The sequence below is a fragment of the Hippocampus guttulatus genome, chromosome 3, assembly GCF_054856545.1.
Source record: "Hippocampus guttulatus isolate MCC_2025c chromosome 3, RoL_Hgut_1.0, whole genome shotgun sequence".
NCBI lineage: Eukaryota > Metazoa > Chordata > Actinopteri > Syngnathiformes > Syngnathidae > Hippocampus > Hippocampus guttulatus.
The window spans coordinates 9139095-9155293 of record NC_141263.1 but is presented as its reverse complement, the minus strand read 5'-3'; the positions used below and the strand labels follow the sequence as shown (position 1 = coordinate 9155293).

The following is a 16199-nucleotide window of genomic DNA, read 5'->3' as shown; positions in this document are numbered from 1 at the left end:
CCTGTCTCCTTGTTTCAATTGTCATCCAATACCGTTTGCTTTCTTTAGAGTGATTTACTGTCTGACCAAATTCTGTCAGAGACACGCCACAGCTCGTCCTTGCACTTTTTAAGTTGCTTTCATTTTGACAGTTTGAACTTAGTGGCGTGAAAACATTCCTTCATTTTACAGATATGAAATAAAATTCCTGGTGGTTACAGTATCCCGTCGGGAAATAAAAAAACACCACCCGCCTACAACATTATAAAGATCTGCAGTAAAATGAGATCTACAGTAATATAAGAGCTGCATCAACAATTCCGTTGCAAAAACAACAGTTCTCGGTTTTGAGTGACACTGTCAAAAAGGTATTCATTTAACTCGATGTGTATTATTGTGATTTTAGTTTGCAGTGGTGTCAAGTCGGATCGGATCATGCTGAGAGCTGTGCTGGTAAATGGTATACCCGCACTATAAGCTACACCCATCATAATAATTACATTGTTAAATACATTCCCACTTGATAATTAAAACTGATCATTATGATCTTCACGCCGAATTGGTGCTGGATGTCATTTGATGAGACGCATCACAGTCTGGTGATTGACTCGCTTGACTTGCATGCATTCAGTTCCTACTCAGGGAGTGAATGTGAGTGTTAATTGGACATGCTGCAACTCCCTGAAACCCTAAACGGCATCGGCAGCATATAAGGAATGGATGGATGGATGGATACATCTGGATGGATATACTGCGGATTCCGTAGATTAGAGTAGATGGGCTCATAATGTCTGTGTATCGCTATGCAAAACACGAAATACATCGAATAAGAGACTGAAAACATTTCCCAGTAGCTTTTGTATGATTCAAGGGAAATGTGATTCATTGAGGGCCTGTTTTTGCAGCAAGGTCACAGCTCCAAAAAGTCATCAACGGATTTCGATAAAATTGACTGTGTTGCTTTTGTGTGAATCCAAGGGCAAATCTGATGAACTTTTCAGCAAAACATGTCACTTCAAACCAGGAAATAATGATGTCAACTTGGGGTGTTGTGATCAGGGCTTTATGCTGCCGATTCCGATACGATCCTCAATGAGTGAGATTGGCTGACCTTGTTTCGGCCCGCATCACATGGATTAGCTGCACATCTTTCAATTTTACAGCTGCTCGCAAATGTTTATTTTCTTCATCGATAATTATCTGTCAGTCACCTTTTCAATTAAGTGATTTATCTAATGATTGTGATTTATTTAATTCATCTAAATTTCCATCCCTTTGTGACACTAAAACAGGACATTATTTCAAACTGACATTGCGCACACGTATATTACGATTCAGTTATTGGTTTGTTCTGTAAGGTGCAGTGTTAAAGAAAAGTGGAGGGGACACTACACTGCACACAAGTTGGTCTCTTGTTGGCTGCCGGCTGCAAAGTACATACAAGCCCTTTTGTGATATGCAATGAAAGGCATTGATCCACACCTGCGCTGGTCACATACTTTTTTTATGGAAATCGAACGATCACAACCAGTGGCCAAACAATCGGAGCACCGCTAATACAAACTACCACAGAAACAGTGTCTGATTGATTCTTCAAAACCGGGAGCCGCTGGTTGAAAAGAGAAAAGATTTTTAAAGAATACTCTCACAATGGTGGGCGGCCCAGCGGTCGAGTGGTTATAATAATAATAATAATACATTTTATTTATAAGCGGCTTTCAAAACACTCACAGACACTTTACACTCAACAACAAAAACAATAAAACCACAAATAAAATTATAAATAATAAAAGGCGATGGATTTAAATTGAGTACTGAATGCGATTTTGAATATCTGGGTTTTGAGATGGGATTTGAATGTGGGAAGAGAATCAATATTACGGATGTTGGGTGGAAGTGAGCGCATCGACCTCACAGTTCAGAGGTCGTGGGTTCGATCCCGGCTCCGGCCTTACTGTTTGGAGTTTGTATGTTCTCCCTGTGCCTGCGTGGGTTTTCTCTGGTTTCCTCCCAAATTCCAAAAACATGGCAGGCTGATTGAACACTTTAAATTGTCCCAAGGTGTGAGTGTGAGTGTGGATGGTTGTTTGTCTCTGTGTGGCCAGTGATTGTTTGGCAACCGGTTCAGGGTGCCCCCTGCCTACTGCCCGAAGACAGCTGGGATAGGCTCCAGCACACCCCGCGACCCTTGTGAGGATAAAGCGGATCCGAAAATGGATGGATGACATTGGAACGATTCTGGTGTTTTATTTTGATTTATATTGTAGAAATGCTAAAAACATGTATTGACACATTTTCTTTTCAACTTGAAAAGGACCTTGTACCATTGACCTTTCATTTTAGGTCGACACAGTGAACTTAAGCAGATTTGTGAGTTTGAACGTAATACTGTCATTCATGACAAATCAGTTATAGCCACTGAGCCGCACATCTAAAAAGCTGCTTTTTGTAGAGCAACAATTCTTATGTGGAAAGCTCTAAATTAATTAGTGTACTCCCGCCAAAGCCAACAACCATTTGTCGCATTGACACAGGGTGTCCCTCATCAACCATCTCCATGCTAATTACCCTGATGTGGTGAGGGAGAAGGGAAGAGTCGTTCCCGAGAAGTGCTCTGCCACTCATTAACGCCAACTCATACCTTACACTCTCTCATTGTATTGACAGCACAGAAATTGGTCTGACCACTGGTGGACCAGCTGTCATGGATCATGCTCAAACTTAATCCCACAGAGTTTATAATTGCTTATTCCCGCTGTGCCATTTTTTTAAACAATCAATCCTTCTCTGCCTGCCCCACACCTCCTCATCCCCACAGAAGAAATATACAGGGTTTTCCAAAAGTCTTGGGCACATTTTGACATCTCGTAAACTATTAAAAATATAAAAACGCATCTGGTAAATTCATGGAATGTTCAAAGATGTTCAATGTGAGCACCATTGGTCACACGACACATATCAAATTTTTGTCAAACACGTCCCAGCATTGCATTGTCAATGGTTACAAGAGCTTCTGTTATTCATGCCTTCAGCTCATCCCCGTCTCTTGGAATAGGGGGCACATAGACCAATCCTTTCACAAATCCCCACAAAAAGAAATCGCATGGTGTGTTCCTGACTGGCTCTTCTGATCGATTTACGGGAGCTCTGCTGGAAAGCAGTTCGAACTCGTTCAATCACATCTTCTGAAGTTGAGGGGCGTCCCGTTCTTTTAGCTGGGCATAAGCACCCATCCTTTATGAATTTACCATGCCATCTCACTATGGACTTCCTCTCTGGTGGCTCCTTTCCGAATTTCCTGCGAAATGCACGTTGAACAACAGTCCATGATTCAGTTTTTGCAAATTCAAGCACACAAAACGCCTTTTCTGGGTCTGAAAATAAATTTTAAAAAATCAATAGCCTTACAAAAAACTTAACGTAATTACCTTTAAAATGGCATGACTTTGATCTTACTACCATTCATAGTTAAGGAGATATAGGGACTTCAAAAGACTTTTGGAACACCCTGTACATTGAAAAAAGTGCATAGTTTGGTTCTCCTTTGCGCAAAGTCCATTCCTTTCGCACACTAATAGAGACGTGACCCATACTATTTGTGCAAGCGTATGACAAGAACAAAGAAATTTCAAGGTGAAGCATCGTTTTAAGGTGTCTGAACTAGAGAAAACATGAAATAACATTCAAGCATCTTCAATGAACAATGACATCGATTTTTTTTTCTTTTTTCTTTTATGGAACTTGGAGCATCATCACGATTCTCCTGAAAGACAATATCAGCATTTGCAGTGAATTGTGTGTGAAACACGTCAACTGTAGCTGTTCAGTCATGTTGAGAAGTTCTATTATGAACTGGATAGGCTTCATGTGCTCTCCATACCTTTCACTGGAGTCTTGTGATTCTGAAATGGGTAACAAAAGTGTGACCACATTTTGGTTTTCCAAAAGAGGACATGAGGAATATGCGGCATTTGAAAGTAAGATAACAACAAGGCCTTAGGAGCAAATCGCAAATATTTGTGTTTTAATGAGTCTTTTGAATAGGTCAGGGGAGGCCAACCAGTCTGAGACTAAGAGCCAATTTTTTACTGTGTTACTGCAAAGAGCCACATCTTATACATGGGCATCCCGTCCTCGCACACACACACACACACACACACACACACACACACACACACACACACACACACACACACACACACACGCACACACACACACGTGGGTGCCCAATCATGCACTCGCACACATATGCACGCACGCCACTAGGAATAACAGCTGGAACGGCCTGAACATGAACGATAGCTAAAGACACAAACACACAAATCTTTGTTTTCCCCACCCATTTCCGCCTCCCACCCCTTGCGGTCGTCTTGGGACCAGTCCGCTGGCTCCCGGTCGATTGCGATCGACGTATTGGGCACCCCTGCCTTACAATCAGAGGTAATTCGCTGACTAGCTTAGAGCTTAGCGCCGTTGTTTGCGCATGAGCGGTGATGTGTCAATCAAGTAACGGGATTGATGATCGGCTGACGTAGTGCGTTCTGTGTATTTATCGCCTTTGTTTGAATGGCAGCACCATTGCCGAGGTGTTTTCGACGCTTGTCGTGTGAAAGCCCGGGAGCCGCATTGAACCAGCTAAAGAGCCGCATGCAGCTCGCGAGCCGCGGGTTGGCCACCACTGGAATAGGTCATGGCAGCGGCCTGGTGGTCGACTGGTTGGCGCGTACTCCGGTTTCCTCCCACATTCCAAAAACATGCGTGGCAGGTTCAGGGATCACTCTAAATTGTCCCTAGGTGTGATTGTGAGCGCCAATGGTTGTTCGTCGATGTGTGCCCTGCAATTAGCTGGCAACCAGTTCAGGGTGTCCCCCGCGGACTGCCCTAAGACAGCTGAGATAGGCTCCAGCACGCTCCGCGACCATTGTGAGGCTTGGCGGATCAGAAAATTGATGAATGGATGGGTCATGGGCTTCCATACCATCACTCAGGTTAGAGCTGCGCTCTGTAACCTAGAGAGAAGTGAAATTCCCTGAGAATACCACAACCCCAATCAACAAGAATATTCAAGATGAGATGATAAAATCCTAGTGGCTTTTTAAGGGAAAAGATTATATCTGGTAGCTCTACTAACAATGCTTGACAATTTTATCAATGAGACAAAAAACATGGCTTTTTAATGTAGTTGTTGCGGCAAGATTGCCTGGTTTGTTGAATGTTTCAAGACAAGCAATTTGTCATTTCTGTTGCTGTGGGCTTTGGGTAGCTCGAGCCTGGACTTTGTGTCTCATCATTTACTGCACTAATTTCTCAGGAGAACACATTTATCATGGACCTCTTCACTGGGTTGCCAATTTCACTTTTTTTCATCAAGCACTCCATGTTTTGAAAACAAATTTGAACCTTTCAAGTCTGCTCAATTAAGTCATCAGTTGTTTTGTCCTATACTAAATCTGTTTACCGTTGCACTGCATTCACGGAATTAAATCAATTTGCAAGTTTTGCTGAAAAGGAGGAGAGCCAATGATTTGAAATGAAATTGTACATTCAGACGTCTGATAGTAAATTCGTACTGTGCACTGTGTCATTATCTTTTCTAGCAGTGTGTGAAGGATGCAATTAAAACTTCGTATCTCATACAATGGACCAATGTTCCCTCTAATTTTCCTTGCGTCTCAGCAGTCACACAAACTCCCTGAGCACAATGGCACAACCAGTATCACACTTGTCCAATACCTAAGATCATAACAAGTTACATTGTGTAAGTATGTTAGAAAAACATTAAAACCACATCCAGGTATATTGCAAAATAGAACTTATCATTGAATAGCAATTTATGACAAATAAAATATGCCAGTTTGTTACTCTATTCTTACCACACACGCCATTTTTAATGATTAATTAAGTCTCAATACAATCCATACCAATATTGTTCCACATTATCCACTCATGGAAACCATCTTATTGTTTTTACTAGTAATAATCCATCCATTAATCAATTTTCTGATCCGTTTCAACCTCACAAGGGTCGCGGGGGGGGGGGGGGCTGGAGCCGTCTTCGGGCAGTAGGCGGGGGACACCCTGAACCGGTTGCCAGCCAATCGCAGGGCACACAGAGACGAACAACCATGCGCGCTCACACTCACACCTAGGGACAATTTAGTGTGTTCAATCAGCCTGCCATGCATGTTTTTGGAATGTGGGAGGAAACCAGAGCACCCGGAGAAAACCCACGCAGGCCCAGGGAGAACATGCAAACTCCACACAGGAGCAGGGATCAAACCCACGACCTCTGAACTGTGAGGTCTACGCGCTAACCAACGGACCACCGGGCCTCCCCACAAGTAATAATAGTAAAAATAATTAATAAAACACAAATATCTCTCGTCACCTGACCCTGAAACGCACAAACGGGCCTCACTAAGGTGATCATAACCTACGCCCATGTTTGGACTTAAATCGAGCGGTCCACGTGACGTCTTCAGCATCAAGTCAGTGGTGAGGCTGAGTGTGCATGTGTGTCAACGTATGCTTCAACCTAAGGTAGAACTATTGCGTGTGCACCCTCAGTCGCGTTACTAAAACTGGAAGGGAAGTGCGTATGGTCTGGTGTCCTATTTGTAGATTAAACTTCAGCGGAAATGAAGGACTGAGGGTAATTATGTAATGTGTGTGGTGTGCGCCAATTACCGTATTCATACGCGCAAACTTGGAGGGAATGTTGCAATGGGTCTTCAAATGTCAATTTCATCGAACAATTTAAGATTTACCTTAAAAAGTGACTAACTAGGGAAAATCTATCCGTCCATCCATTATCCAAACCGCTTATCCTCACACGGGTCGCGGCTTGCTGAACACCCTGAACTGATTGCCAGCCAATCGCGGGGCGCCTATAAACGAACAACCGTTCACACTTAAATCACACCTGGGGACAAATAAAGTGCTCAATTAACCTACAATGCATGTTTTGGGATGTTGGGAGGAAACCAGAGTACCCAGAGAAAACCCACGAAGGATTGGCAAAAAGGAGGGCTGGGCCTAACTAACAGTGTTAGTTAGCTAAAGTGGCGAATACAGGACTGCCTTGATTTCTGAATTAAATTTGTTCCTTCACCTAGCACACTGCCCCACGCAGTACGTCTCCCTTTCAAATATGGTCCAATCCTCATCAATGGCTTTGTAACGTTACTGGGTGCTGTCAGGAATCGAAACACTGCCATCTACGCCCATCCGGAGCATCCCATACATGCTTGACGGGTGACATGGCCGGTGAGTATCCTACCCATACCAGGACTGTGATGTTTTCAGCTTCCACAAATCGTGTACAAATTCATGCCACATTACATGGGCCAGGCATTATCATGCTGCAACCTGAGGTGATCGTCGTGGATAAATGCCGCAATGATGGGCCCCAGAATCTCATCACGGTATTTCTGCGCAATCAAAATGCCATCAGTAAAATGCCCCTGGGTTCAATGTCCATTACAAAGGCCTGCTGATTCTATCACCTCACTGCCACTTTGCGGCAGTTGGTCCACAACGTTAACCAACTCACCCACACGATGCATTACACACTGTCTGCCATCTGGCCTATTTCGTGAAAAAATAGATTTGTGAAGGGAACACCTCTCCAAAGGGTCAGACGCTATCAAATGTAAGCACTTTCTCATGCCAGTCAGTTACAACAAACTGCATTCTGGTCAAATGTCAAGTGCAAATGTCTTAGTTGAACAAGAGTGACTAGGCAGCATGTCTGCAATTGGCATTGAGATGGACGCCTGACAAGATTCTGATGGTCTCCACTGACACCAATATATTGTGAAGTAACGCTGCTGCATAATTAAGAAATTTGTGGCTGTGAGTGAGGTAAACTAAAGTACTTTAAAGAGATGCGTTTTTGTGTTACAAACTAGTAGGGCTCCCTTTCAACTCTGCCTCTTGCCCTCAGTCAGCTGTGAAAGATGATCATAAACAGAACAAGAGTCTTTTCTATTTATATTAAATGCTCCTTATATGTCACTAAGAATTATAGTCAACTATTAATAGTTTTAGTATCGGAAATTGCATCTTCAGTTTTAAAACCGAACAGCTTCTTGATGGATTAGGTGATGTTTTCAGGAGTTACGTGGCTTTATTTATTGGCTTCCCGGTACTGACATTTGCTGGATATAGACTCTGAAGGTCAAGAGCATGGGTCTTTTTCACACTTACGTGAAGACACACAGAGCAAAAAGGCAACAGTATTTGAAATCCACGCAGCGGTTTTTCGTGTAAAATCGAAATCAAGTCATAAAATGGATAATTTTATTGGATTATACAGTGGACACAATTAAGGTAGAATGTTTGCATTTATCTGAGCACAAGATCATTCTTTCTGACGGCCCTGCTGTCACCCTGAAAGTACCCACTTGAGACTAAATGGGAAACCTTTTGAAATACGTCTTGAGTGTGATGATCCGTTGAATCCCCATCTCTTGGCAAAGAGTGTCAATGTGTCAAATGTGCAGCAGGCCCCACGACGACAAATAACTCACAGCAAGCAGAAGAGGACGGCTTTCTTTGACGGCTCCCACACAGCCAAGGCAGCCGATCACCATGATGATGGTTCCCAGCGCGATGAGCAGGTTGGCTGCCGACAAGGACGGAAGGGACGCCGACAAGGTGGCGAAGTTGCCCTGGGTCACTGAGAGCCAAACGCCCACCCCCAGTATGCCACAGCCTCCAAGCTGCAGAGGGAACACAAGAGACATGACACTGTCAGTCGATCCGCAAACAGAAAGGCTCACATGTGATGGCTTGAAAACAGAGCAAGAGTGTCAGGTTAACAAGGGGCATTGTCTGTAACTGAAAACCTTAATCCTAAAGGAACTTGAAGTCAAACCAACAGTTCTTTGAGGACGACGCCGAGAACAAATTGCCACAACACATCTTGTTTAAAGTGAGGTACACACGTACCCATAATCGGACAAAATTTCAGCATTCCCCACCACCCCTCACAAACAGAATATGCAAAGGCTTGTCTGATGTCGCTCAAAGATTATTCCGGCCGATTATCCTGATGTGGGGTGTGTTAACAGGGATTTGTCCTACGTGAGGCTTTGAAAAAGGTCCGGGCCGACAACCGTAAATATTCAACATGTTCAAAAATTGTGATTGTAAATCCTTATGTGTTTGGCCAATACTGAAGTCGGCTGAGCCACGGGCTCCATGATTATGATCTGAAGTTGGAATTCTTGCCAGACAGTGTTGAAGGATCATTTGATTAAGTGTTTGTATAAAACCTCTCCCAAGTCATTCGCCACAAAAAAACCCCACACGTTGTAGTTACCAGATACATGTAAGTCAGCCTATCATATTGTATTCTTATTATAATCTAGTTAGGATCTCTCTTTCTTCTTTTTTGTATTTACCAGCCCACTTAATGACCCGTGGCAGCATGCCGCTGCCTCCCACAGTTAATTTTCTGCACTAAAACAGAGATCACCATAAAAGCAGTAAGCACCACAGGTGGGCCACTCGAGTCATACGACGATGAAGGACTTAACTCGACTCGAATCACTGATTTGATGACTTTCGACTTGTTTGGCAAAAACTGAAAGACTCGACTTTGATTTAAACTCCAAGACTTCACAAGTCATTCTGTTCAATATATATTTTTCAATATGGGGTGCCTTTTTTTGAAAGAAAAGTAAAGAAAAGTTTGTTTTTTTTAAATGACATGCGCACGGAACACCTGGCAACCCAGGCCACCAATAAGCTACAATATGAAACGAGTCATGGAGGAATTGCAGGGCCTATATAAGCAAAGCAAAGCACTGTGTGTTTTCTGCGCATAGTGAGCAACGGCCCTGACTTGACTTGCAACTTGCTCGAACAAAGTAACGACTTGACTGGCAACTTGATTTGAGTGGCTTGATACTTTTTGTCCGTAACTTGCGACTTGCTTAAGATTTGAAGGTGACAACTTCAGACTTGCACGTACTGTATGTGACTTACTCCCACCTCTGATAAGCATGCACTTGCACGAATGAGGTGTGAAAATTTGGTATGCGCCCCACTTGAGTTTCTTTGTAATTTTATAGAGTTTGACTTCAATGAACACAAAAAGAACAAAAAAGATTTTGCAATGCATTTTTACATCCCACAATAAAAAAAGGGGCGATCAATAACTCCAGGGACTTCATCAAGCTGCAATAACACCACTTCATTGAAATTCAATCAATCAGTGAGCTATTCGCAGCCTTTAGGGTTTTTTTTTGTTTGTTTTAATTTTTCTGTTGTTGCAAGTGTCTATCAATTTTGGCTTTTCTGCATTAGCGTCGATGAAATGTCTGTGACGACTCGAGCTGATCAATTGGCATCCCCTCACCACACACTTGTTTCCTCACTTCCTCAATCAAAGATGCATGATGTGCTGTGTAATGTGTTTGTTTGCCAACAAATAACAGTTTGCCAACATTTCCAGAATGTTATTTGTGAAATTGATTAAAATTTGATTGAGGTGCAATGTTGTCATGAACCACAATAGAGAAGCACTTTTCATTGGCAGTCCGTAGAAAGTAGCCGAAACTCACTGACAACATATCAGAGAGCGGAGGCTATTAACTTGAAAGGGTCCAGGTAAGGGAAATACATTTTTGTTGGAAATTATATTCCAGGATTCACAGTGATATTTGTTTTAGAAATTTGCACAAATTTTGTCACATCTCTGAAAAATAATACGATATTGTGAAATATTACATGTAAAGCATGTTCAAGAGGGAACAATGTCCACAGTTGGTTAAGAGACATTTGTCGATATGCTCAGCCCATATGTCAGACGCGTTCTGTAGAAGTAGCTCAGCAGATGACCGATCCAGCCATCCAATTTCTGTAGCATTGTCCTCATTTAGGGTCGTAGGGGTCGCAGGGGACTTTGTTCGAGAGGTGGGCTACTCCCTGCATTGATTGCCTTCCAGTTGTAGCAGATGATCCATCAAAATGCTAATTATGGACATTAGGACTAGTTGAACGATGGAAGGGCTCTTAAGAAAGGCACAGAAGTGTCAAACGCCTTGGGGCAAGAAGCCGACTCTGACGTCTCTCTTCTTGTGTATGTGTTGAGTTGTGTGTGTGTGTGTGTGTGTGTGTGTGTGTGTGTATATATATATATATATATATATATATGAATGTAAAAGTTACGAGAATGATCAGAATGTTTCTTTTGTTGTAATAAAACCACGACGGCGGAAGATGAGGGGTTGCCATGGCAATGGCAGCGACAATATTCTCTTCACTTCAAACCACTGTATTATCACGATTTTGAAGGCTCAAGGATAAAGGGAAACTACTACATCGCGTTACTTTATATGAAAAAGACTTGTTATGCTAAAATCTTGTGACAGAAAATTTGCTGTGTGCCGTGTGCTTTCTCAACCTTTTCCCTAAAAAGTCCCTCAAATGGAATGAAAGCGGGAGAACGGTTGTGACGTTTATTCCCCCCCCCCCTCAACTTATGTTTTTCTCAGTTTAACGAGCAATTTCAAACACAACAACAACAAAAACACAATTTCAAATTTGAAAGGAATTGGACTTCTTTGGTGCGTGTGTGTGGACATTTCGGAGCATGCTACATCAGATCTTTTTGTCATCTCTGTGTGCTTATTAGGCACGCCATTTTGTAAGGAACGCAAAAGGTTGTGGGAGGGAGCTGCATGTTTATAATGCACATCAGTTATGAGTTCAGAAACACACAAATACACAAACCATTACCATTTGTTCTACATCCCAGAGCCTCGAAGATTTAACGAAACGAAATACTGTATGAGATGACTGTTTCCCCATGAATTTAATGAGTTCTTTGACTGGAAGTAAGGCAAAGCGAAAATTAAAAGAGCTGATATGGTTGATTCCAGTTTTGCTCACAAGCCGCCGCAGCTGGGAAACTTCAGCGGATAGCAAATTAAGGATCTTGGGGTGAGTGTGACTCACAACGAAGGCTAATTACTACGCCACAGAGTGTGTGCTTTCATGAAGATTGGCTACCGAGTGATGGGTGAAAGATGAAAGGGAATGCCGGGACTCGATGACGGTGAACATTTTCCAGGTCATATGCTCATCAGAGAAGGTATTATCACGTGTGTGTTACTCATATTCTGCAAACGCGGAGCACATGTTCACTTACATTACGAAATGTCCTTCCATACCTATTTGTCATGTCCTTGTTTATGATGATACTAATGCAGCGTGTTATACCGGAGACAAATTCCTTGTGTGTTCTACATACTTGGCCAATAAAGATGATTCTGATGTTCACTGAAGTCAAACACGTCTCCATATCACTTTCGCATTTACAAAGATATACTGGTCAAAGAAAGACAAACAGGCAAGTTGACCCTATTTCTATTACTTTTGCTTGCGTCACAGCTCGGTGACCTTGTTTCATCTTTTATCAGGGGATTTAATTCATCCTCTGTGTATCAGAAAATAAAAATCAAAAAACGTGCATTGTGACTATGCACATTCACCTTCATTTCAAACAGCAGCCACTCAAACAACAGGATTTACATGCTCACGGGTTTGCAGTGTGCCAACGGTTGCCGTCCTTTGGGCTGCTTCCAAATGTTTAGATGATGTGCTGATTAGTGCTTGTAAAATTAAACGTGGTAAATGAGCTTCTGAGCAACTTGATACAGGAAGACAACATTTTGAACAAGATTTACACTTCAAGGTTGAACTGACTGAATTCCAGCTGGAAAATGCCTGATGCATCTAATTTGGTGTTCTCAGATGCGCGTCAAGCCTCGAATATCATCCATCCGTTTTCTATTGTCACAAATAATTATTTGCCCTCGAAATGTTCTGGTTGAAATGTCTACAAAAACATACTTTAGTCAAAGATACAGAACATTTATTGCATTAGTCTGACAGGAATATAATGGAAAAGATTTCAGGCATTATTGTTCACTGTTTTTGACACGTTGTACGAAAATATATGGAACGAGAAAACGAAAGCTAATCATTCGGTCAGGGGACAGGTTACCATACGGGCCTGAATTGAATGTGAGCAGCTGTCTGTCTACAACACGGGCCTCGAGATTGACTGGGAATCAGTCCGGGGAAGACCCCGCCACTCGCCAAAAGTCAACTTGAAGAGCCTCCAGCTGACTTGTGACCCTGAGTAGGAAAAGTGATGGTGAATGGCTTAACCATTCAATCCCTTTTAAACCTGCTTCTTCAAATCTTGCTGATCATTTGGATCAGGCGTGTTGGAGTAAGGGAGACACATAAAACACACAAGACAGTGGCCCTCCAGGACGCGAGCTGGACATGCTTGCTCTAAAGCGTTCGACTTTAAAATATTTATATTTTCTCAGGCTGTTCCTGCTGGGTTTGTCTGTCTGGCTTTCAGATCTTTCCTTTTTGAATAAATATGCCGTCCAAGAAATACTGTGCATCACTCCAATAGTGGACCATGAAATACTTCAGAAGAAGCAATTCATCTTTATTCTGGAGAAGAAATACAAAGAGTTAGACCCCATTAGCTAACTGTTTTATTTGAATGATAATTACATAAGATTCTGGAATGAAGAGTTGCCAATAATATTTTTCTCAAGTGTGCCCTTGATTTTATTTCATTTATTTATTTGTTTTTTACATTTAGACCTCTTAGATGGTAAACATGCCCTGATTAGAATGTTACTTTCATCGAACAACCTTTTTGGTGATTATCCAGGTTCCTACCTCAGGTTTTCAGCTGTGAAGGGCCTTGAAAAGATAAAAAAGTTTTTTTTATTCATGTTCAATTCCAGATTCTCTAGAACATTTTTGAGAAAGTTTTCTTCATGTCAGGTGGATCTTTATTTCGAATTTTGCTTCTGTTTCTATAATGGTAGCAAAACAATACGAATACAATGATATTATGTTGGACCTCTGCCAAGAAGGTCATATTTTGATTACTTTTTTTGTGAGTGAGCCCAGTTACGCAAAAACTACTCAAAGTTCTACACAAAGAATTTTCTTTTATTTTTGCTGGCAATAGAATACATGTTTGACATTGTCCCTTTAATTAGAATAATGCACAACACGATCATTTGGCGCTAATGCAGATGAGGACTGTTCAGCGTTGGCTTCCCTGAGTACCACAGTATTGTTATTCATTCATTCATCTTCCGAACCGCTTTATCCTCACTAGGGTCGCGGGGGGTGCTGGAGCCTATCCCAGCTGACTTCGGGCAGTAAGCGGGGATCACCCTGAACCGGTCGCCAGCCAATCGCAGGGCACACAGAGACGAACAACCACGCACGCCCACACTCACACCTAGGGGCAATTTAGAGTGTTCAATCAGCCTGCCATGCATGTTTTTGGAATGTGGGAGGAAACCGGAGCACCCGGAGAAAACCCACGCAGGCCCGGGGAGAACATGCAAACTCCACACAGGGAGGCCGGAGCTGGAATTGAACCCGGTACCTCTGCACTGTGAAGTCGATGTGCTAACCACTGGACTACCGGGCCGCCCCCACAGTATTGTTATGCATATCATATTTCATGAGAATGAATATCCTCGAGTTGAAATCAATATTTTAATGTGTCCCAGACAATCTTGGCACTTCCGGAATGGGTAGAACTGAAGCAACCCGTATTTCTGAGAGCTCTTTTCTTAATTGAATGAGCTTTCATCATGTCTGTCTTGACAAAAACACAAAGAACATTTCATGATGAACATTATCCATCCATCCATCCATTTTCCAAACCGCTTAATCCTCACTAGGGTCGAGGGGGGTGCTGGAGCCTATCCCAGCCGTCTTCGGGCAGTAGGCAGGGGACACCCTGAACCGGTTGCCAGCCAATCGCGGGGCACACAGAGACGAACAACCATGCACACTCACACCTAGGGACAATTTTTAGCGTGTTCAATCAGCCTGCCATGCATCTTTTTGGAACGTGGGAGGAAACCGGAGTACCCGGAGAAAACCCACGCAGGCCCGGGGAGAACATGCAAACTCCTCACAGGGAGGCCGGAGCTGGAATTGAACCCGGTACCTCTGCACTGTGAAGTCGACGTGCTAACCACTGGACTACCGGGCCGCCTGATGTACATTATTCACTCCAAAAAGAACCAGTAAAAAAGTTAAAAGTTCTCAGTTCCCCAGAAATTCTCAGTTTTGACATTGTCAGAGAGGTATTAATAAACGTTATAATACTGTATGTGTATGTTTGTGGTTGTATTTTGCTGGGTTGTTGGCCTACTGTAGAGCTGCACTACATCAATTATTGGCAGTATCCTGTATGTACTAAGGGTGGAATCTAAGGTTTTGTGCAGGGAGGCGAGCCAGAAGCCCAGTGAGGGGTAGCGTGTCTATCAAATTCACAAACACGTTGAACTCGACCATTGTTCCAGCATCAAAAATCATGATGTGCCCGTTTTGTCAGATGAGTCGGGGGGTAGGCAACTCGGTGCGCCGGAACGCCAAGACAGGCGGAATACGGCCCCAAACATGATAGAGCAGACTTGCGCTGGCACAAAAGTGAAATTACATCCGTTTTTACGCCAAGCGCACGGGCGCCAGTCTACCAAAATAGGACCCTTAAAGTGACAGCAATATCAGGCTTATTTACTGATATCGAACGGATACAAGTGACGTCATTTTTTCCCCCCAATATTGGGTCGATATCTAGTGGTCCGATAGTTGTCGTGCATCCCTAATTACAATGTCACATCGAGCCACCGAATCAATTCACTTAACAATGTACTTTTCTTGATGTCATGAGATACTTAACTCAGATCTTTTCTCAGTGGCTCCTTCATCATGTAAAATCAAACCAATTTGGCAACAGGGTGTCGAAGCAACGTAATTCCATTTCAAGATGGACCTACAGGATATAATGCAGTGATTATAGCTTTGGGTTGTGTGGAAAAAAGAATCATTGTGATTATTATTTTATACTGTATTAGAACTATTATTTATTGACTTTGTCAACAGTTGCTGTAAAAGGAAAACAATATTTGCAAAATTATAATCGAAGTTTGCAAGACCTGGCAGAATCGGTGATGGGTCCCCACAAGGATGTGTCCCTCTACCGCTACACAAATAGCTCCTAAAGCAGGGGTGAACAATTATTTTCCCGGGGGGGCCAAATTAGAACCAGAAAATATTGCGGAGGGCCGGGCCAAAAGTTAGAAATAGAAATAGAAAATAAAGAAGATAGCACAATGTCTTTGTATGCCAGTAATAATGTAACA

At 42.6% G+C, this 16199-nt stretch overlaps 1 protein-coding gene across 3 annotated transcripts in view; it reads right to left on the bottom strand.

The window, feature by feature from the left end:
• Window positions 1-16199, bottom strand: part of tspan4a (tetraspanin 4a) — a 119114-nt gene that overhangs the window by 41664 nt on the left and 61251 nt on the right. For all 3 annotated transcript variants that reach the window (XM_086106553.1, XM_086106552.1, XM_086106554.1), the window contains one exon: window positions 8511-8702. In XM_086106553.1, the coding sequence (XP_085962679.1) occupies window positions 8511-8702 (192 nt within the window). The remainder of the gene's footprint in view (window positions 1-8510; window positions 8703-16199) is intronic.